Here is a 22,601-nt window from a genome sequence, read left to right as displayed (position 1 = left end):
CAGGATCAGGGTCTGTTTAGAACATGTGCTCACATGGATTCAAGTGGTGAACTGGGAAGATTAATCCTCTCTACGGCATTATGCAATTCCTTAGCGTGTGTTTCAAAACGCTTCTGTACAAAAAACATAAGCCTGACAGGATGGAGGTATCAATCCAGATCCACAACTTGATCCCTTCTCAGGTCCCACCTGTAGCTTCTTCCTTCCAGAAAGGTGCCAGTGGGCAACATGTAAAATGCAAGTTAAAGTTCTTGAGTCACAGGCTCAACAGAAAATCGTCAAACTTGCTGGTGAATATTAATGGTGAAATTAAAATAATATACATGAACTATAGAGGCACTGATATTCTTATTAAGCAAAAAACTCCTCCAACCTAACGTTATGGGAAAAGCAATGGAAAATAAATGATCAGTTTCTGAAGTTACGCTTTGCAATATAAACGGACAACTAACCAGCAGAATCTCCTCTCTCTCCATGTAATGTCTATTGAAAACTACATGAATAAGCATGAGGCTGTGACCAGCACCTCTCCCAGCACTGGGAATCCTCCTATTCTGCAGACTTCAGACCTTCTGTTTCCAGGGGTTGCCACTGCCAGAGACATCAGGGTCACAAAAATATCTTGCATTAAAATATTTTTGTTTATATTGTTATCACTTGTTATGTGAACTGAAAATTGGAAAATTATAAGTGGTAGTGATATGTTTTGGTATTGCTATGCTTTCACTTACAGGAAAATTTTTGTCATCTTTGAAGGTTCTTTTTAAGAGAATAAAATAATGAGCTTAAAAGCACAGTAATGTCATTTGAGAACATGGTTGTGTTCAGATGAATGTGAGGTACACCTCACCCAGGTGTCAAAATATCAGATGCAATTTTGAAAAGATTAGGTGTCTTATAGGCAGAAACTGAAATTTTTTACACTGTGTATAAATATACGTTTCTTCAGATATATATATATATGTAAATATATATGCACTCATACATATATACATGTATATAAGAGATCATACTGGCTTAAAAAAAAATTCTTGCTTTATTTCCAAGGCACAAAAGTACACCCCCTCAGTAGACTTTACTACTGTGATGACATCTGTATGTTGGATTAGAAGCTCTTAAAATCCAAAACGAATAAGTACCATAGGCTGTAAACACAGTTCTAACATTAGATTTCAAAAATACAGTAATCGAGGGAAAGCAAACTTTTCTCATTTTGGGATTGTTCACCTCAAAGTAAAGAAAAAAACAGAGTTCAATGGAAGAAAGTAAAGATTATACTGCTCAGGTAGGATTGAGTTTGACTGGTTCTGAAACTCTTCATACAAAGAGTATTTTTGGTTGGTTGTTTGTTGTCGTTTGTTGTTGTTTGTGGGTATTTTTGTGGTTTTTGTTTGGTGTTTGTTTTGTTTTTCTCACTTTAACTGTAGATGTTGGATATTTAATTATATAAATAGATTGCCTCAAATAGGACTTTCACCCGAGTTAGCTGGCAAATGCTCAAAGTTTTGTAATATTATGACCATAACAGAGTAATGATCTTCGGGGTGGAGGGAAAGTTAAGTTGCAGATTGATAATATTCATGAATCTGCTCTGAAGCCTTTTACATTTAAACAGAATGCATTTAATTGACTTCACTGAGTTTTTTGGATAATCCTGTGTATTTTGCTAATTGTTAGAAATGTAACCTGGCAAATGTATTACATCAGGGAAGTACTTATTTCCTAAAGTGCAGTTTTATTTTCTAATCTGAATGAAGATTGGAAAAGGAAATTAGAGCAGACAAAAAGTAAGTAGTACACGTAAGGATAATGAATGTTGTACGACTTTAAAAGGAATTGTTTAGCTAATCTGTTTTTGTTCAATGAAAACTCAAGTGTAACTAGAGGATTTTGAAATGATGTTTCATTAAATACGAAAAATAATGGAGTTATTTAAAGGAGAGACAGCAAAGCTCAGTAAACTAAGCTCAGATGTAGATGTGCAGAAGTCCATGAATCAGTTTGCTTAAAATGTGCACTGTGGGCTGTACTAGAAGTTGCATAAAATAAATAAAAAAAAAAAGTAAAGAACACTAAGGATGGAAAAGTCATGCACTTGAACTAAGATCTGCCATAACAGAGGCAGTCTGTGTCCACATAGCAATAAATGGAGAATTTGAGGTGGTAAGTTAAGCCCCTGTCTGCTTAACACCAGTAGCTTGAAGGACAGGCAAGGATAGGAGATTGTTGTGCAGAAAAGTGTCTCCTTTCCCTCTTTCCATCACAGCAGTAGTGGCAGAACAAGTCAGATACACTGGGCAGAATGACGTACCTGGCAGTAGAGAGAGCAGAGCACAGGGGCACAAAAAAGAGCGTGGAAACACATGTAAGGGGTATTTGCATATTCTCTGATAATATGTGATAGATTGGAATAATTTCACATGGTACTCCATAGAATATGCAGAGGGATCCAGGGATATTTTTAATGGAAGTTTCTAAATCAGCTCCCCAGGACCGTAACTTTCTTCTACCAAATTCTTAGGATACCATTCTATTCTGGCTTAAGACATTTTGGAATTGACTGTTAAAACTTGTAGGCAGAGTTACTTGCAGAATACAAGTATGACATGTTGACCACACAGAATCTGGGTCAACAAGTTCTAGAGTATTCTTTATGACTCTTGTGAAAGTGTTAGCACAACCGTCAGTGATGATGTATGTCAATTATCTGATAGCCTATGTGTGATCATGTTAGTTCTCTTGCAACATCATCAGACCAAAGACACTCGCCTGGATACAGCACACAGGCTCTCATCCACAGCAGCAGAATTCAAGGAAAAAATGGACAGATTTTGTTAATACATACATGTGATTTCTGCAGAGATAATGGAGAAGAATGAGGGACTTATTTTCTTAAAGCAGGAAAACCTTACATTAGCTGTGTTAATTGATCATTGTCAAAGATGTGATATTTATGAGAGAGAAACTACTCTAGTTATAGCTATACTTTTTCTTCCAGCTCCATCCCTTTTCTGTTTAGTTCAGTTGCAATTTGAAAGCATTGTTTTCTTTTTTGTGCTTTGTTCACCTCAACAAAAAGTTGACATCCTGTCGAAACCACAGAATATTCAAAACTAAATGTTATCAATGATGCCAGAAATCTTTGAATGAGCTAATGAAAGAGTCGGTTTAGTTTCCCCAGGCAAAATGTTTGGCAGCCTGATCTGTCAGTCTTGGAGTTCACACTTTTTGCAGTGGATAAGTGGATAACTTCTCTGTCGTGTATCCAGCAGCACGTTTATTTTGCTAGGAATTAGTAAATCTGTAAAAGAGACTGCGTTGTAATGTTAAAGACTTATCATCAACCTTATTGACAAGTTATTACAGTTACCTATATGAAAATATTTTTGTCTTTTACATAACAAATCCCTGGAAATAGAGTGGTGTGTTTTAATATATCTTTTTAAGTTTTCTTTTGCTTCTGCTTAAAAGGATATTGAGTCTATTAAGTCAAATACTGAAATGTAGAGAACTGTGCCAAATTTACGATACCTTGTACAACTTAATTCTGCCCTGTTATGCATATACACCATGATAACTATAACTTGAAGAGGGATTAAAAAATGTGCCACAAGACTTATATATCTAATATGTAAAACATTTACACTTTATATTTTTTCTTAGGGTACTTGAACTTAAGGTACTTAGATTATCAAAGATTTCATTTGGTTAGTCTGATATGTTATGTGCAGATGCAGAGCTTTGTGAAAGAGCTCTGCATCTTAATCCCGATTCTTCTCACTACAGAGAGGAAAAGATAAATCACAGGAATTTGTTCATTTGTTATTTCCTGCCCTTGAGTGATGGAAGGAGCAATAAAAGCTGACTCAGCGTCTGTCTGGAGGGTGGTGTGGCAAGAAGGTCTGGAATTTGATGGTTCAGTCATTGTTAAAAAATGAAGACCTAAGCTTGTATTGCTGGATAAAACTACTCCCAGGTTACCTGTAGAAATAGAAGTAGATAGTTTTGCATCATTATCACTGGTTCTAAGTAAATCATAGTAATATGTGTGGCTAAGAAGATAGTTACTGCAGAAAAATCTCCACTAAAATTTTGAGTGCGTGGATACAGAATTTCATAATTGTATTAAAGAATTAAATAAACTGGTTGTCAATAATACCATTCAATTTCTGTATTATGATACCTCTGCAATACCTAAATACCCACCAAAGAGTATTTCATTGGTCATTGTCTAGGGTGGGCATAACTAAAGATTAAATATTACCATACACTGAGTACATATAGTTGATCAATAGGCCTAATGCTCTGAATCTGTTCCTCGGTTTAAGTAGGTCTTATTTTCTGGTGAAAGAAATGCTCCCCTCTGAAGGCTATTGGCATTCTGATGGCAAGGTTTTCTATAAAACCTCCCTTTCAAATTCTTTGGTCTGTTGACCTTTGTTTTGATATCAGTCTGAGAACAGGCTTTTAGCTGTCCAAGTGAGGAAAAACAGAAAGAGTAGTTGAGAGAGTGATGATAAAGCACTCTCTTTTTTATGTATATAAAAAAGGTGGACTATAACTAAATTACTTTGTGATAAGATTATGCTTTATTTAGTCTCTTTTCTCCTTTCCTGTGATGTTCTTCTATAAGCCTTGAGGATATTAAAATATATTTTGAACCATCAGTTCATAATGCAAGAGAAAGATTAGACTGTTTCTTCAAGAGCGGTGGCTTGGAGCAATAGAGAGAGCCTATATATATGGACATGCATATATATAACCTCCAGAAGAAATGTATTTGATAGACAACTCTTGACAATACAGAAAACCTTTGTATGCACCATCGGAAGCAGGGGAGGAATTTCAGTCTCATAGATGAGTGCACTCAAAAGTACTGTAACAAAACAGGGTACTACTTTTTTTGATGAGTGAAAAGTTCCTTGGCTTACAGAATTATATGATGCCAACTATCAGTAATAGCTATGTAACTGATTGCATTGGATCAGCGTATTTTTTCAAGAACGCTCCTCAGCGGTGAAAGATACTACACTTCTGTTCCTGACAGAGTGCAAGCACACATTGACCTAGTCCTGACCTAAACTACTGGATCATCTTATCTAGTCCTGAAGAGTACTTAATATTCATCTGCTTCTTACAGAGTAAAAACAGAAAAAGAAACAAAAAACACAAACCAACCAAATGAAAACCACAACCAACAACAACCATAAAAAAAAAAAGCAAAAAACAAACACCACCAACCAAGGAAAAAAAAAACAAAAAACAAAACAAACCACAACAAACAAAACCACACCAAACAAAACAAACAAACACACACCAAAAAAAAAACCAAAACAAACCACCCAACAAACAAAAAACCCACAACAACAACAACAAAATAAAAAACCAAATAAAGCAGCTTTATTTAGTGTTTTTGAAGATTGAGTGTATAAGTAATGCCAAGATTGACAGCTCTGCCTTGCAGGGCACTAGCCTGGAACTCTTCAGAAGAGAAGTGGGCCGTGCCTGTGTTGGGTATGTGTTTTCTGTAGTAGTGCATGCCATTTTTTTAATCATTATTTGCATTGCTTAGTTAAAATATTTTCAGGCATATTTACAGAAGAGGAGAATGAGGACAGATAATGAGAAAATGTGATTGAAGAGAAACAGATGACATTAAATGATGACAGGACATGGTATGATCTCAGTGACCAGTGTTCACCTGCAAAGAATTCAAATACGCTTCGATTAAATAAAAGAGTAAATGCATTAAAACATCAAGGTATAAATGGATTTGTCTGTATTTCTAATGATGAACCATGTTAGAATGTCTTCCTTAAACCCGCAAATCTATCATTTCAGATAATATTAGCAGGTGTGCTGCTTAGCATAACTGAGTTAGGTTTATTTGAAAATGGCTGATGAGGAAGCTGAGAGTGATTTCTTGTCCAACAGAAACTACTGCTGGAATGTTGCCGAGCAGAATGTAACTTTACAAGGAAGCATTTGGCCAGTTTAGGAGTTATAATGATTTTCTGTAGAGATCTCTGATTCCATTTTTAAGCCCAAAAGTAAAATTGCTTAATACTTATTCTCTTTTAACGCATCACTTCAGATTGATAGAGTGGTGGCTCTCTAACATTTTGACAATAATAGCACTGAGCAGTTTTTCCCAGAGGATTTGATAAAAGAGTTAAATCTGTACAAAAATCAATTAAGGACAGAAAATTAAAATGGGAAAAGGAACAGCAGAAACATTTTGCTTCTGACATCAGTTCTACCTTCTTTTAAAAGTGCTTCTTTGCTTTCTCTGTCTTCAGCCTCAAAATGTGAATATTTAAATCCAATATAAAGCCAGTCTACTTCTTCCTATGACTTTTCTCTCCTCCAGCCTTCCTCGTGTTCCTAATTCTCCCTTTCCCTTCTTAAAATACCTTAAGTGCAAGCCCTATTTTAATACTGAACTAGTAATGTTATCAGAGCTACCTGTCTGTCTCTTGGACACTTTGACCATGAAGGAGAGGACCAGATTAACTCCCTTTGAGGCATACTTTTGAACCTTCAACTGTGGTGGTCCTTCAAAAGGAAAGCTGCTGTTTGTCATCCCATGCTTGCCTGCAACCTTCAACAGGCAGTCAGAGAACTTCCAGTTGAAAATTTAAATTAGAAAGCTGAACTGTGAGCTCAGTGCATCCAGTTAATTTTCAAGATTGCAGAGTTGAGAAGAAAGAGAATAGAGTGGAAAGTGACTAATCTGCTTGCTCTTCCTAAGGACCCCTCTAAAGCTCAGTGGATCACTTGGCAACAGTCAGTTGTGACAGCTGTGGTCCAAAGAACTATTCCTGTTGCATTTATGAATGAAAATAGACTTGTGGCTTGTGTATGAATGCCAAAAAAAGTATGTTTGGAAGGAGCACAATTATGGAAGTGTAAAGACGTGTCCAAAAAAGAAATGTAAAACTTAAAAAGTAATGCTGTAGTAGTACTTATGTATCTTATAAGTAATATAAATAGGCTGATGGTGGGTGGAGGTAGTTAATGTTGATATCCCAAAACTGAACACAAAAGACTGGTAATGGGCAGAATTATCCTAGAATGGATGGGATTGGGATCTTGGGTGTTTGCTGAGATCCCTGTCATACTTCCAGTGTATTATCAGCACCTAGATATTCCTTATCTTCTGAGTAGTCTGTATTAATGACAAACTCTAATTGAACAACATACCTTGCAAACAGGACATGTGACACAATCAGTGATGATAATCATTTATTTTAAGCAGTAAAATTATGTAGCAGGTGTGGGCAGAAAAAGATTGACATGAATTAAAAATATTGTCAAACTCAGTGTTGTCTAACTTAAGTCTTATCAAGGTGAACATTATAGACAATAACGAAGATAGCTAGTATTAATTTTATAGATGATGTGTGGCATTATAAATCTCACCATCTGTAAGATGCAGTGAGTTAATTCTTTTTCTATACTAAGTCTGATGTCTGATTAGTTTAAGTATCTTTGAATTAGTGGAAAGATGCTCTCACTACCAGGTTGTCTGTCAAGAGATTTTAATGAGTATCCAGTCAGATGATTAAGGTAGAATGATTCTGTAGTAAACATAGAAACTTCAGATGTCAAGTTAACAAAGTGAAAGCTATTCCAGTAAAATAAGCAACATCACTTGAGAGTTCAAAGGAAACATGGTTTCAGAAGAGTAAGCAGCTTCATTAAACTCTATTAATGATCCCTGTAGATAAATTTTGCATTTAAATTAATGCCTTGCTTCTAGAGAGAGCAGTATTACTGAATTTCAACCAGTGATGCAAAGAGATGTACGTGGACTGAACATCTGTGATTCCCTGACTACTGACCTCCTAAATAAGAATTTTTTTTCTGAATTGCATTAGTTCGAGTGGTTCACCACTTCTCCCCTCAGGACCCCCCTCCTCCCCCCCACCCCTTCCCCTGCTGAAAGATAGCTGTTTGAATTAAATTCATTCTTTATCCTTGCAGGGTCTTCATTCTGGTGCCTACTGGATATTGTTCCAATAAAGAATGAAAAAGGAGATGTAGTACTCTTTCTGGCCTCTTTCAAAGACATAACAGACACAAAAGTGAAGATTGCTGCAGAAGACAAAAAGGAAGGTTTGTGTGAATTACAACAACATTGATAAGAACCAACACTGATAACTTTTTTGAGAGTCATACTTATATCAACTGTGCCTCTCATGTACACTTTTCAATATAGAAAATGCCTAACTTTCAAAATAAGAAATTAATGACATCGAAGGACAATTTATTGCAGTTCTTATTTGTAATTTTTTTTTAAATTTACATATTGGTCCACATTGTGTAAACATGGAATCTAAAGGACAGTTTACTTTGTCCTCAAAATTAAATTTGTTTTAATGTGTTGTGATTTAATTTGTTTATTTCTGGATTTTCACAGGTACATTTTGGAAAAGCTAGACCTTTTCAAGCATTCCTTTTGTCAATCTGATTTCAACATAGCTGAAAGATGAGTGAATGCATTTTTGTAATGTGTTTCTCTAAGTAGAACATACATTTTTAGAAATTATTTTACCTATTGAGAAACATGACTATTCATGTATTATCTAATTTTCGTTACATTATATGAAATATTAAGATTGATTATGTCTTTAGGTATATTCAATACTGTGAGAAATATGTTCTTACACTTATTTGCTTTTGAAAGGAAACAGTGCAATGATTCTCTCGTAAATTTGGAACAAGATTGTGTTATGCTAATGGTTCACAGTTGCTATAAAATTATTTGGACTCTATAGTGTAGTCAAGTTTTGCTAAATACTGGTAAGACAGTGTTACAGAGCAAAGACAATGTGAAGGGATGGAAGTTATGCCATCAGCATTGTCCCATGTTGTGTATCAAAGGCAGTGAATTTATTCTAGGTTTATATTTCTTGAAGGTATAGTGAACTAAGGTTGCAATTTCGTAGTGTCAAAGGAACTGTCTAGCGAAAGTTTATCTGTAGAAGGTGAAAGAATTTTGTAAAATTTCATTACTGTTGAATTTTCCAATCTGGTACTATGCTGGGATGTATTTAAATTTTTCACCTTGTGATTGCTATTTATCTCTCCATGTCTCAGAAACAACATAGATATGGCCTTAAGACTCACTTTCTCCTTAGGGTTTCTGAAGTAGGGGAACAATTAGGAGCAATTAGTATTCAATTTTTTCTGATTTTAATATTAGCTTTTCAATAAAACAGTTATATTTCAGTTACAGAGAATGGTAATTCAGTATTCTTTTACACTTCAGTACTTCCCTGTGCTACCGAATGTTCTTAGGTCAACATTTATGCTAATAATGTCTGCCTTTTCTGTACATTTAGGCAAATAATTTCACCTTTGTCTTACTTTTCAAGCCCTTAATAATAGAGGGTTTTTTGCATCCTTCGCTTTTTGCACTGAACATATTTGAGAATTTCTGAGCTGGAAGATTGAAGAAAGACTTCGAAGTAATACACAAGCACATTTTGCAACTTTTCCTTACATCTAGTTTCAACCAATCACTTCACCTCAAAATAAAAATAAATAAATAAATAAAATTTAAAAAATCTATCTATTTTCTGCTTAAGTACTAGAAAATATTTCACGTATTAAAGTTTTAAGAAAGTATTTTGTTAAAACATCAAATGTGGGGCCTTGTAGAAGAGACATTGTCAGAACATCTGTGTTTTAAAGGCTAATGATTTACCTTACGAAACATGCACATTTTCAGGATACACTTAGTGAGAAATTGCATTTAGTATGCCAGGGATGACTTAATAGAGGTACAATATATCACTGACTACTTGTAAAATGACAACTATTGGTTATCTAATAAACATTTTATAGCTGTATACTTATTTTAGAATGGATTAAAAGGACCTTCAGCTTTTTGTGAGGGTTCATGTCAAATTGTAAATCTAAGTAGATTTTAACTCATGTTTGCTGTTGCACATTTAAAACCCAATACTCCTCCTACTGTGTACTGACAGAGAAACACACTTACGCATAGCTACCTTACACTAACCCATTCAGTTGCTATAAGCTTATGAATATTAACATGTGGCTGTCTTGTGCTATGTGCTCTAGAGCACAATCCCAAAACTTGGTTGTTCCTTCCCTTTATACTAATTTTAAAACCATGACAATCACTTTATACTGTGGTGATATTTGTTTGCATCATGGTGACAGAAAGTAGCACTTTGTGCGGGGCTTTGCCAAATACACTGTTTTATATAATAAAGTGAGATAAGAAACAGGACTTAACCATTTATTCAAAATATTTACAAACAATTCCAGCATATTAATCTTATGTAAATCTTCTTAGCTGTATGACATTTAATGATACATTAGCACTTTAAGTGACATTTGAATTATTCCTGTGCAGAGTGATTCACTAGTCCTCCACTGGTGAACATCATCTTACGGTTGTCATAAAAGAATTCCCAGTACAAGCTATACAGTTGATTCAGTATCTAACATTTCAGAATGTTTAACATGTAAAAGTATTTGGTTCTTCTTTGCTTAGGCTGCAGCTACTGCCAGGCATGTAGGATGCACCTTGTATTAACAGGAAAAAGAGTTTGCATTTTGATTAAAGGTATTAAAGATCTTTTTTGATGCTCAATGGTTAACGTGTGTTGCAAAGTGATTGATACACATTATCAGATCTTATTTTTACAGTAAATACTCATTAAAAGATAATTTTATTTTTTCAAAGGTTACTGAATTTGTCTTTTCAAAAATCAGGTAACCTATAAACCTGGAGTTGAAAGCCAGCTCTTGCTGCAATGTAATTGCCATTATACTGTTTACTATTGCCTTTTTGGTGTGTCACTTGCAGTTAGATTGTGTATGGAAAGGAGAACATAGATGTAAATATGCTCAGTGTGAAGCTTTTCTGCCCATGCAAGGCTGTAATATTAACGTTTTCGTTTCAGTCTGTTTCTCCACTGTTCTATCAAGAACAGGATTTTATAATTTGTATACATCATAAATAGCCACATTTCACTTCCTTTTAATTTCTAGCTTCCTTAGAAACATTATCTAACAAAATTTCTTCATGTTCCTTTTCTCCTAAGTCTACTCTGGACTTGACATTCCAACAACAGTCTATAGTAATACACTCTCACTGGTTGTATCTCCAAAAGTCTTCTCCAGACTCGTTTGTCCTCATGTCTTTCCTGCCTTTGATACTGTTTTATTCATCTGCAAAATCTTGTTCTCCTTGTACTTGTATGATGACACCTTCCTGAGCTTTTTTTCCTGGTTTAATGGCCTCTCTCCTTGTGGATTGTCTTTTTACTTTTACAGACCTCAGGAGCTCATACCTTCTTTGATTTTCTGCAGACCTATTCTTATCTATTTTATCTCATCTGTTCACACAACTTCCGTTGCTCCTTTGTGCCAATGCATCATGCAAAGTCCACTTTTTTGCCTGATTTCCCTTTACTCAGCCCAAATGTCAGACACCGTCTGTGACCTTTTCTTTTGAAAGGCTCGTTCTAAACACAAATTTAACGTAACTTTTTCCGCTTCTCTTCTGTATAAAAATTTCCAGTGAAATTAGCCCTATGAGGCAATGGGAAGAGCAGACTTTTTCTGAGACTTTCATAGGAAAAAGGAAAAAAATACACATGAGAAGTTTGACAGTCTTTGAGAAATGCTATGACAGTAATTCTCATCTGGCTTCTTTGGTTTGATTTGTTTTTTTCAAGTTAATTTACCATCCTTCTCCTTCACTTCCACACCCTTTTTAATTGCAATGTTCTTAGAGCCTCAGCTTTCTAATAGTGTTAATTTGCTTTCAACAATATGGTTCCCCTACCTGTAAGTTTATTGTAGAAATACACTCTTCTTTCCATCTGCTTAATAATACCTGTAATTATTTGCTGTTGTGAAAGGCAGCTCTACAGCTATTCTTCCTAAATTTGGACTCTTTAATCAAATTGATGGTCTTTTCAATATACAGGAAGAGGTTTCGGGTTTTTTGTGGGGGAGGTGGTGTTGTTGGTTGATTGGTTGTTGTTTTTTTTTTTTAAAAAAAAAAAATGATTCCTTCAGAAACTGTTTCTTAAACAGTGTTATGCAAAACATGTTTTACTATCCTAACCTACGAAGAGATGCATTTTGGTGAATTGGTTAAGAGTTCCATCGTCCCTTTGGAGGAAAACTGATTAAGCCAAAAATATCAAACTACAAATCTGGACTCCAATATGGTATGGCTGGGTCAGTATTTTTTCATTTCTGTATATGAAATGTCCATAATACAACTGGACACATGCTGGAAATTAGCAAGATTACAAGAATCCAGGTAGGAAAATAATAAATTAAATTGGTCTGCAACTATTTTTGATCTGTAATATCTATGCAAATAAGTAATAGTTTGCATTTTATTCATGTAGAGTGCTACTGTTATAATCACTGCTAAAATTCGCCTGCTGAATACAACTCATTCAAAAAAGTTTCCTTCGACCTTTATTGTTAGTAGGGGTTTTTTGTTTGTTTTTAATTTGAGAAAAATTTTAGCTTCTTGTTTGAAAACAATTATTTTAAGACAGTTTTTCTCAACTTTATCACAGAATGTTAAGGATTGGAAGGGACCTCAAAAGATCTTCTAGTCCAATCCCCCTGCCAGAGCAGGAACACTTTGATGAGGTTACACAGCAATGTGTCCAGGTGGGTTTTGAATGTCTCCAGAGTAGGAGACTCCACAACCCCCCTGGGCAGCCTGTTCCAGTGTTCTGATACCCTTACTGAGAAGAAGTTTCTTCTCATATTTAAGTGGAATCTTTTGTGTTTCAGTTTGAACCCATTACCCTTTGTCCTACCATTGGCTGTCACTGAGAAGAGCCTGGTTCCATCCTCATGACACTCACCCTTTATGTATTTGTAAATATTAATAAGGTCACCCCTCAATATCCTCCAAGCTAAAGAGACCCAGCTCCCTCAGCCTTGCCTCATAAGGAAGATGCTTCACTCCCTTAACCATCTTCGTGGCCCTGCACTGGACTCTCTCCAGCAGTTCCCTGTCCTTCTTGAACTGAGGGAACCAGAACTGGACACAATATTCGAGGTGCAGTCTCACCAGGGCAGAGTAGAGGGGGAGGAGAACGTCTCGACCTACTAATGACCCCCCTTCTAATACACCCCAGGATGCCATTGGCCTTCCTGGCCACAAGGGCACAGTGCTGGCTCATGGTCATTCTGCTGTCCACCAGGACCCCCAGGTCCCTTTCCCCTGCACTGCTCTCTAATAGGTCATTCCCCAACTTATACTGGGACCTGGGGTTGTTCCTACCCAGATGCAAGACTCTACACTTTCCCTTGTTGTATTTCATTAAATTTTTTCCCGCCCAACTCTCCAGCCTGTCCAGGTCTCGTTGGATGGCAGCACAGCCTTCTGGTGTGTCAGCCACTCTTCCCAGCTTGGTGTCATCAGCAAACTTGGTGATAGTACACTCTATTCACTCATCCAAATCACTGATGAATATATTCCAACTTCCTGCTTTGGATCACAACCTTCTGAGCCCAGGAGTTCAGTCAGTTGTCAGTCTACCTCACCACCTCATCACTTGTTTATCGGTCATCCTCTTCCCACATTGTTCCTAGTTTGAAGACCTCCTCACTAGATTGGCCTGCCTGTTGGCAAAGGTGCTTTTGTCCTTCTATTTGATGTGAATTAAAAGTTGGACTACACCCTTTCCCACCACAGATTTAACTCAGCTGCAGTGTTATGGTTTAACTGGCTAGCTTTTCCTGGCTTCTTACTAATCCTTAGTTCTATAAGAATTTTGAAGAAAATATATTTATTTTGATTAAATATCATTTGTTGGAGGGAGAGGTTGTTCTTTTCAGTGTGCCAGAAGTGAAATACCATGTGCCAACTATTTTGCATTCCAGATTTTACAAATTGTCTGGTGGGTGCAGGGAAGGGCTCTTCTTCTAAGAAATTCTGTAACGTGCACGTTGATTTATTCTGTTTAATTACTGTCTCAGCTACTTTGTGATTGCTCAAGCTACAGCAGTGAATATTCAGGGAACAACTTTTCATTTTAAAGCTCCGTACACCTGTCAGGAGGCAGGAAATAGAGAGGGGGATGTATAGTCACCTAGATGTATGTATTCCATGCAGATAAAATTGTTCAGGATACATGGAGTATCATGAGTTCTGCCAATGGAGGAGGTGGGATAGAAGCACAGTTTTACCCCAACTTTTCCACTACCCAAAGGAAGAATGAACTGGGGAAGCCTTTAGTCTACAATGATTCAGTTACCTCCTGTCTAGTCTGACTGTGCTTCTGGCTGACCATCAAATTAGGAAGGATTTCTGTCTCTTGTGCCTTCAGTAAAGAGAAACTCCCTTCTTCCTGGTTAGTGGATGACAGTGTAAACACTTTTCCTTAGAAATCAAATTATCAAATGGGGGGGAGAAGTTGTTTGTGTACAGTTTTTTGGTTTGTTTTTCAGTTTGGCGCTTTTCTGTTTCTTGGACTAGGTTGATGGTGGACTTATTGGAAAGTATCTTAAGATGTTCCTTTCAGAGTTTGCTAGTTCAACCATGCAAGACTGACAACAAAAAGTATGGAAGAAGCATGGAATATGTTCAGTATGTGTGTTGCCAATTAGAAGAGCTCCTCAGAGTTGTGTGTATGGTAGGTGATTTTTTGAGGAGAACAGGGTGTGCTTTTTGAGGAGGTAGAGGGTATGCAAACCTTTGTACATAAACATCTTATTTCTATGGAAAAAAATCTTAAAAGCAAGAAATGTCTTTAAAGACTTTCACAGGCCTAGACACAATCTAATGTCTTACATTTTATTAGTTAAGAGACAATGAGGACTAGGACTAGAATACATATTGCACATGTACTTTGTGTTCAGAAACACAAATAAAGGGAACTGGCCCATTTGAGAATATACCTGTAATTGTAGTTATACTGAAGGCAATTTTTGCTGTAGCTCCTCAGAGAAACTCTGAGCTCCTATAAAAACTCAGCAAATAAGACCTATTACAGGTGAGTTGTGCCTACCTGTAGCAACAACAGTCTTGTAACTGCCAACCATCCACTCTACCTTGTATAATTAAGATTGTAAAAGAGTTTTGCTTTATGACCAGTCACTTTTATAGTCTGAAAATCTCATTCTTTGAGAGATAATCAGAGATACTCTCTGGTTGTTCTAATAACCACACAAAACATGTACACAGACATTTTATGTTTTTGAACTTATGTAACTGTTGACTCTTTAAACTATGTATTAAAGCTATTTCCCCTCTGTTTTGCTTCTGGACAAGTTGCGATGACTACAAAGCATGTTTATATGTGACAGATCTGGTTCTGAATAGTAGATAAATATATCAAGAAAACGAGTCTTCATTATCAGAGGACTTGCTTTCATTACAGAATAAAAACTATTCAGGTGTATATATTACTATTTTCATTTAAGTGAGTAAAGTTACACTTTACCATCAACCGCTGTGCATTTTTTTTAAGTAATTTGTGCGAAGAAGAATTATTCTGAAATTATGATCAACTCAGATTGTAAATAACCTTCCTCAAACACTCTGGAGGACAAAATATCAGCAAGTAAAGTATGTGACTAAATTAATGGAAGTAAAGGAATGAAGAAAACCTTTAGGTTCAGTGAGATAATGTCATTAAATACTGCATCCTTGCACAGAACGTCAGACATTAATATTTGCTTAAGTCAATCAAATTTTTCTCAGCGACTTAAATAATTGGAATTTTTTAAGCTCCAGAGTCTTTTAAAAATATTTCCAGTATTCTTTGTATTATTACAGTTATGGTTTTTGTTTATAATGGTAAATGAGCTTGTAATTTTGGTATGAGCTAACATTCACTGTGGGAAAGCAACCTGTTCCAGGCAATAAGTCACACCAAAAAACAATTGAAAGAATAAGTGATGACCCAGCTCTAAATTCAACACTAAATTTTATTTTTTAAGAAGTACATGTGACCAATCCATTTAAATCAATAGACACCTTTCAAAATCGGTGGCATAATGAAAATTCCAATTTTCCCTTTTCTGAGACCACTCTCTATAAGTGTGTAGTGATAAGCTGGTAAGTAAACTATTTTTACACAATTATGAAATAGTTATTTTTCAGTTGGAATATTTTACTTTACTAAATAAGTAATTTACTTTTACATTGTTTAACTTTTTAGGTAAAACCTGGCAGAAGTCAGCAGTATTAATAAATGGGGAAATAGCTTGAAGCCAGTTCACCTTCAAAATTCTGCTGAATCTCAGTCTATTAGAAGCAGTTGAAGAAAAGTGTGTCTGCCTGGATTTTTTTTTTTTTTTAAGTTCTGAATTTTATGACACAGGCCCAAATATTGGCATCTAAAAAAGAAGATGTATTTATTTATTTAGAAGTGTTCACCCCTCAACCACCAAAATAGAGATGGAGAAAGAACCTTTCTTCTGGTCTTTTTTTGTCTTCCTCCTCCTGCCTTTTTTCCTTAATGGGAGAAGACTTGGCAGCCTAAAATGTGGTTAAGGATTACTTATCTCATAAGCATACCATGTTTAAAGGTCTTTCAGATCCGTGGAACAGTAGTACTAATGTATACTATTGCTTCTTTTGTCTGCCTGTTCACAGCTGAATTTTCTCTGAAGGCACAATATAAAATTGATGAAAACCATACAACTGATTCTGTGTAAAATTGGTCCTTTAAGAAATATTCTGTAATAATGTTTACAGTTTTTCATCTGGTATGTGCGTTAAGTACATCTTATTGAATCAGTTAATCAGTTAACAGAATAAAAAAAAGGCTAGAGGCTAGCTGGATCCACCATACAGCTAATAGTTCCGTGAATATTCAGTTGTTGTTGACAGAAAAAATGTGTCATGCAACCAACAGACCTCCTGCAGCCTCTTGCCCACGATAGTGCTTTTATTCTGTCATTAACAGCAAAGCAGACTTTTGTCACTTTACTGACAACTGCTGGCATGTTGTCCCCAGAGAATAATTTCTGAAAGTTAGCTAAAGGGTTTTTAAAAGCCTAGAAAAATTCATGCAGGACTTACATACAATCTGTTTCTGAAGTTTTTTCTGTTTGTTCAGAATATTTATGTATTGCTTTACGCTGATTTTCTCCTTTGGAATTTACTTTGGTTTGGGTTTTGTTTGTTGGTTTGTTTTTTGTGTTTCTTTGTGAGTTTTTTTTTTTGTTTGTTTTGTTTTGCGGTTTTGGTGGTGGTGGTATTGTTTTTTGAGGGCTACATATGAAATGTGTTTTGATGTAATGATACTTGATATGATTAAGTACCATTGTGTTTCCAGTAGACACCACCGTATTTTTTTTTATGTCATGTGGGCTATTCATGGGTGTCTATGCAAAGATCACGTTTCTGCTGTGATTTTCCTTACCATATGATGCAAGTAATGAGAGTTTCTCAAGACTTGTACTTAAAGGACAAAAAAAATCTTGATTGCAATTCATAGAGGAAGCTTTTTATAGACAGAGTTGTAAGATTAATAATGGAGAAATTATTTAGCAAATGGTTCATTGAACTCAGGATCAAAAGGGAGCAGTTCAGTGCTTATAATGCAGGTAACATCATCCCACTGTGCAGCTGGGCTAAATGGCTGGGTTATGACACACTTGAGAATTACACAGGAAAGGTAACGGGTGAGGTTTATTTTCCTGCCTGATTTCAGAGTACAGCATAGGAGAAATCCTGCACGAACATGAATATGCCACTTCCTCTGTGTTTGGAGGAAGGGGAGGTCCAACCGTCAGTAGTTCAAAGTCATAGTGTTAGACCAGTTACTACCCCTTTTCACAGTGCTCCAGAATCTACATCTAGCTGTCCATATCTGGACACTTTTTAGCAATGAAGAAAGTTCATTTGTTCTGTTCTTTCTTCTTGTTGTTGTTCAAAAGGAAATCTGGTTCATAAGTTCAGAAGGATATTATTTTTATGACAAATTTTCTTAGGTGGGAGCTGGCATTACCTGCCATTTCATCTTGTGATTGACTTTAGCTTTATAAACAACGAAAAAAATAAAAATGTCCTTAGCGACTCTATTAACTTATCCAGTCCTCTCAGTAAAATGTTAGTAGAATAAAAATTTTGCCTATTTATTCCTCATACTTGCTCCTGGACCTTGAAAGAGCTAAGAAGTTATCTCATCATTTTATACAAACCTACGTATAAAAGTATACACTACACTATTAAATAAACCTTTTTTTTTATTTTTGACAGCAGGTTCTGTAAGGTTGACTGTCCAAGTAAATCAGGAGCCATCTGATTGTGGCACATTGCTTTTCTTCAGAACTCTTCCTTGCAAAGTGTTCAAAGATTATCTTTCCCTACTTTTGTCCACATGGACAGTCAGGTTTGGTGCATGACATGACTTGAGATGGTCATATTTATACTATTTGAAAATTGCAGAAATACTGCTATGAGGTCCAAGTCTGCAGCCTCACAGCCTTTAGGATAACTCTGTGCCACTGGGTTTTGGTAGAACCACTTTCTGTGAATAAAGCTTGGATATTTCTGTGTAATACAAATGAGATGCTAGTTATTAATTTTCTTTTTTTTGCATCCACACACACTTGTATAGAAAACTTTCTGTGTTAATGATCCATGATCAGATGGAGATGATTCTGTACAGTGCATGTTGGGCATTTAATCATGCCAGAGGGAAATCTAGGTAGGGGTTTTAATTAATGAATATTCAGTTGTGATAATGTATAACCTGAGGAAATAGTGACAGCAGTTCTTTCGAAGGGATACAAATTAATGCTGTCATAAATGAGGAAATATACCAAGGCTGTGAGATTTTTTGTTACTAATGTGCAAACATTCTGACCAGAGGAGGTTAGCTTATTTCAATATTTGGAGAAAGATGCATTTCGTGGTCTCACTTATGCCATTGTCTGCTATGGAGTGTGCATAATGCTTCCAAGTCACATCAGAGTTACTCAGCGTAGACAGCCTGAGCCTACTGCACAAAAAGATAATGGTGGTTCTGCTTGTATGTGGTGCATTTGCTTCTCAAGGAAGTTCCTATACCTTCACACTTAAAGCCAAGCACAGGGGTAGAGACAGAACAACAGCAGTTTGGTATTCACATGAAACCTGCTCATGGCCATGGAAGAGTTCCTGAGCCATGAGCTGGTTCCTGTCGCACTCTCAGATGTCCTGAGAAGGAAGGTCCTCAAGAGCCGTCAGGCTGCAATGGGCTCCCTGACCGTGTGTTGAGCACTCCTCCTCCAGGTCTGGCTCTTCCTCAGGAAGGACTTGTGATATTTTTTATTTGTTACCACCTGAACTTCGTGACTGGAAGAATAGCATGAGTCTGATCTCCCATTTGATGATTTCAAACTTTATTTTACATTTTAAGGACTTAAATGTGTCATACTTCATCTGGGGAATGAGAACATTATAAACCATAAAGTATTCTGGACTATATCCAGTGCTATGCTCTGACTACTCTGCTGTGTTTTGAAGAAAAAAATACATAGATTTGGGTTTAATTTGGCCATTTTTCAGTTCTTTAGCATTTATAAGGCAGCATATGCCTAGTAGAGCTTATCAGAATTTTTCAGGTTTTATTTTTCCAATTTATACCTAAAGAGTAGATCCGTTTTTTTTCCAAAGAGACAAGAAAAGACTGACGCTTCCACTTTCCATTAACTTTAAGAGGAAGATTGGTGCCCCATGTTCTTATAAAACCACAAATAGAAAAGTCAACAGTTACAAAGTTATCTCTGTCTGATTGTGCTTTTTTACAGTAACCTTCCACTACAAGATTGTAAGAACTCTTAAGCCATTATGAAACTAATGTTAAGACTGGCAAAGAGGTGGTGTTAGTTTCTTTTCTTAGAAAAGTCTTCCGAGATCGTTGTGTGTGATGGTTGTGGTGCTATACCTGATCTCACTTGAAAGAAAAAGCAACACAGAAGAACAGCAAAAAGAATGAAAAAAACTAATTATCACTTTTCTGATCAAAGAAAAGGGAAGCTGAGACTAAATTGCAAAGCATCCTTTATAAGAGCTATTTTTGGAGGAGGACTATCTTCACATAGGAAGGAGTGTGTAGAAGCCCCAGGAAATAGAGCCCCAAATCTGCGCTTTTTTAGAACAATGATTTCTCACAGTATTTGGTAAGATGATAAAATCTTTTGATTTTAAGCACAGGGTAAAAATAAAACAGCTGTATTTAAAGTTACTTTCTTCTTATGAATCGATTTACTATTGTATCTTTTTTGCTAAGAACAGCCATGAAAAGACAAAAGCAAGTCTGTCGGGTACCTCAAGTATTTTTTAAGAACCAGAAAGAAACATTCTGTAAACTGAGTAGGACAGGAAAGAAATAAAGGTTAAAGGCAATAATCACACAAATACAAGCTGAGCAGCAGAGTTTACTAAGAATCAGGATTATCTCTTTTCCTAAAACCACTTGGAAGTTCAGAAAGCAAGACAATTCATTAATGTCATTCAATGGTTTACATTATAAGGTATTGACACGTGCTTCAGTGATGGCATTGTCTGATGGTATCTTATCTGCATAGGCAACTCATACTTTTTTTACACTGCTAATAAATACAATAAAAAAATCTTCACCATTTTGTTCAAAAAAGCAAACTATTATTACTTAATAATCAATGTCATGCTTTCCCTTTTTGTCTGTGCTTTGTTGTCCCTAGGAGCTGAGTGACTTTCAATATTAACATAGAGGTAGCATTAATCCTTTGCAAATAGTGGAATCAGCATGTGATGGAAGTCACTGGCTGTACAAATATATAACTAGTATGATTCTAAGTGCCCTATCAAGCCCCACAGCCTGAGCAAGTTAATGAGTATAGAATTCTTAGTGGCTGAAATGCTAAACCTACATAGGAGAGATGGGATCCATCTAAAGCAAAACTTTATCAGTTCAGTGGCATATAAAATTTTGAATCTTACAAGGAACTTGTTTTTTTTAAAAAAAAAAAAGAGTGGACAGAAAATGAAAATTCAGTGTCAATATACGTATAGGAAAAAAGGAACAACTTTAAGTGAATGCACGTGCATCAACTGTATCCATAGTAATTATTGCTATTCTGGAAGGAAGTGGTATTATGGACAGCTTCCAGCTCAGCATGTAAGAAAAGGGCAAATCTGAGGTTAGGGGTTGCATCTGCCACCTACCAGGACGAAACATCTTGTGTTTTGTAGATTGAAGACATGGAGAGGTAATAGATGTGAGACATCATGAGGGTGAAGCCTTTAGCTAAAGAGTCCTGAAAGCATTGCTGGCCAGAAACTTGGGAAAGGTAATTGCCCACTTACTCAGCGTGCCACATAGGAGAACTGAAACATGTTTTATTCACTATTTTGGGAGACAGTCAACGGGATGACCTTTTCCAACATGACAGTTTAGGTTGCAAAACGAAAGGGAGTCCTGTAAATAATTATAAAGCCAACTTCAAAGTCATATGACAAAAACAGACTATTGCAGCTGTCCAATACTACAGTGGATACCTGATTCAATAGATTTAAACTCATTTCTGCTCAGAGAAACAGATAGGCACTTTGCTCTTGCTCCAAATTTAAGAACACCTTTAAGATTCCATTTGAGTTTTGAATGGTTTAATGATTGAGAGATGAAAATTTAAAAATAACATGTTTATTTAGTTGAGTATTATCTGAAATAGTCTTTTTTTTTTTTCCTGTCTTTGTAGCTGGTGCCTGTATTTGCTGCAACTCTTTAAATCACCTACAGGCACCCAAGTTGGAGATGGGGAAGCACGGAGCTTTTCCATTTACCTCCTACAGCTTTGGAGTAGCTATTTGGTTTTGCCAAAAATACATCAGTTTTCTGTAATTCCTTTTTTTTTTTTTTTTTTTTTTGCTTTTCTATGCAGGTTTCAAGATGTAGTTATTTTTCTCATTATTAATTTCTGTCTCTGCTAATTGGGTTTTGGGTTTTTTTCCCCCCTTAATTTGTATACATTGAATTGACTTTAATTAAACTTCTTTGACAGACTGCTTCTTCCTTTATTCCCATAACTCCCATTGTTCTTAATCCTGACACATCACAAAATGTCTGCTTTCTTTTACTCTGGCATCACTTCAGTGTAATTCCATCAGAGTCAATGGAGTTACTTCAAATTTACTGCCGTATAAGCAAGAAAAAAATTGATCCCATGGTTGACAATTACAGATGTCTGAATGGAGGGAAAAACCACAAACCTTTCCAAAACAGTGTTCAGTCTTTACTCTTAATGAATTTCATGTCACCAAGGAATGTGTCAAGTGATAATACTAGTGACCATGTGGTGGGAAAAGAATTCTAAATGCATCAATATAAGAACTGGATATTACTAATGAGCAAGCTTGCTAATTAGCATTTTCTGACATAATGGAAGCCTAGTACCAGTCAAATTCTTTGTTTTAAAAAGTATTCCACGAGAGATTTTTTGGGTTTTTTTCCCTGGAAATGTAAGAGAACAGAGGAACACCTTAAGGACACTTTAAGTGGTGGTTCTTAGCCATACTTGCCTCTGGTCAGTAATCATCATTTCATTTTCTGAAACAGCAAAGAGTACATTTTTCTTATCTATGAAATCATAGCTTGTAA

At 36.0% G+C, this 22,601-nt stretch overlaps 1 protein-coding gene across 1 annotated transcript in view; it reads left to right on the top strand.

The window, feature by feature from the left end:
• Nucleotides 1-22,601, top strand: part of KCNH8 (potassium voltage-gated channel subfamily H member 8) — a 190,592-nt gene that overhangs the window by 76,016 nt on the left and 91,975 nt on the right. Inside the window, exon 3 of the mRNA XM_065831438.2 lies at nt 7,987-8,118. Within this exon, the coding sequence (XP_065687510.1) occupies nt 7,987-8,118 (132 nt within the window). The remainder of the gene's footprint in view (nt 1-7,986; nt 8,119-22,601) is intronic.

This window comes from Patagioenas fasciata, chromosome 2 (assembly GCF_037038585.1).
Source record: "Patagioenas fasciata isolate bPatFas1 chromosome 2, bPatFas1.hap1, whole genome shotgun sequence".
In the NCBI taxonomy this organism is placed as follows: domain Eukaryota; kingdom Metazoa; phylum Chordata; class Aves; order Columbiformes; family Columbidae; genus Patagioenas; species Patagioenas fasciata.
This window is presented reverse-complemented; position numbering and strand designations above follow the sequence as displayed.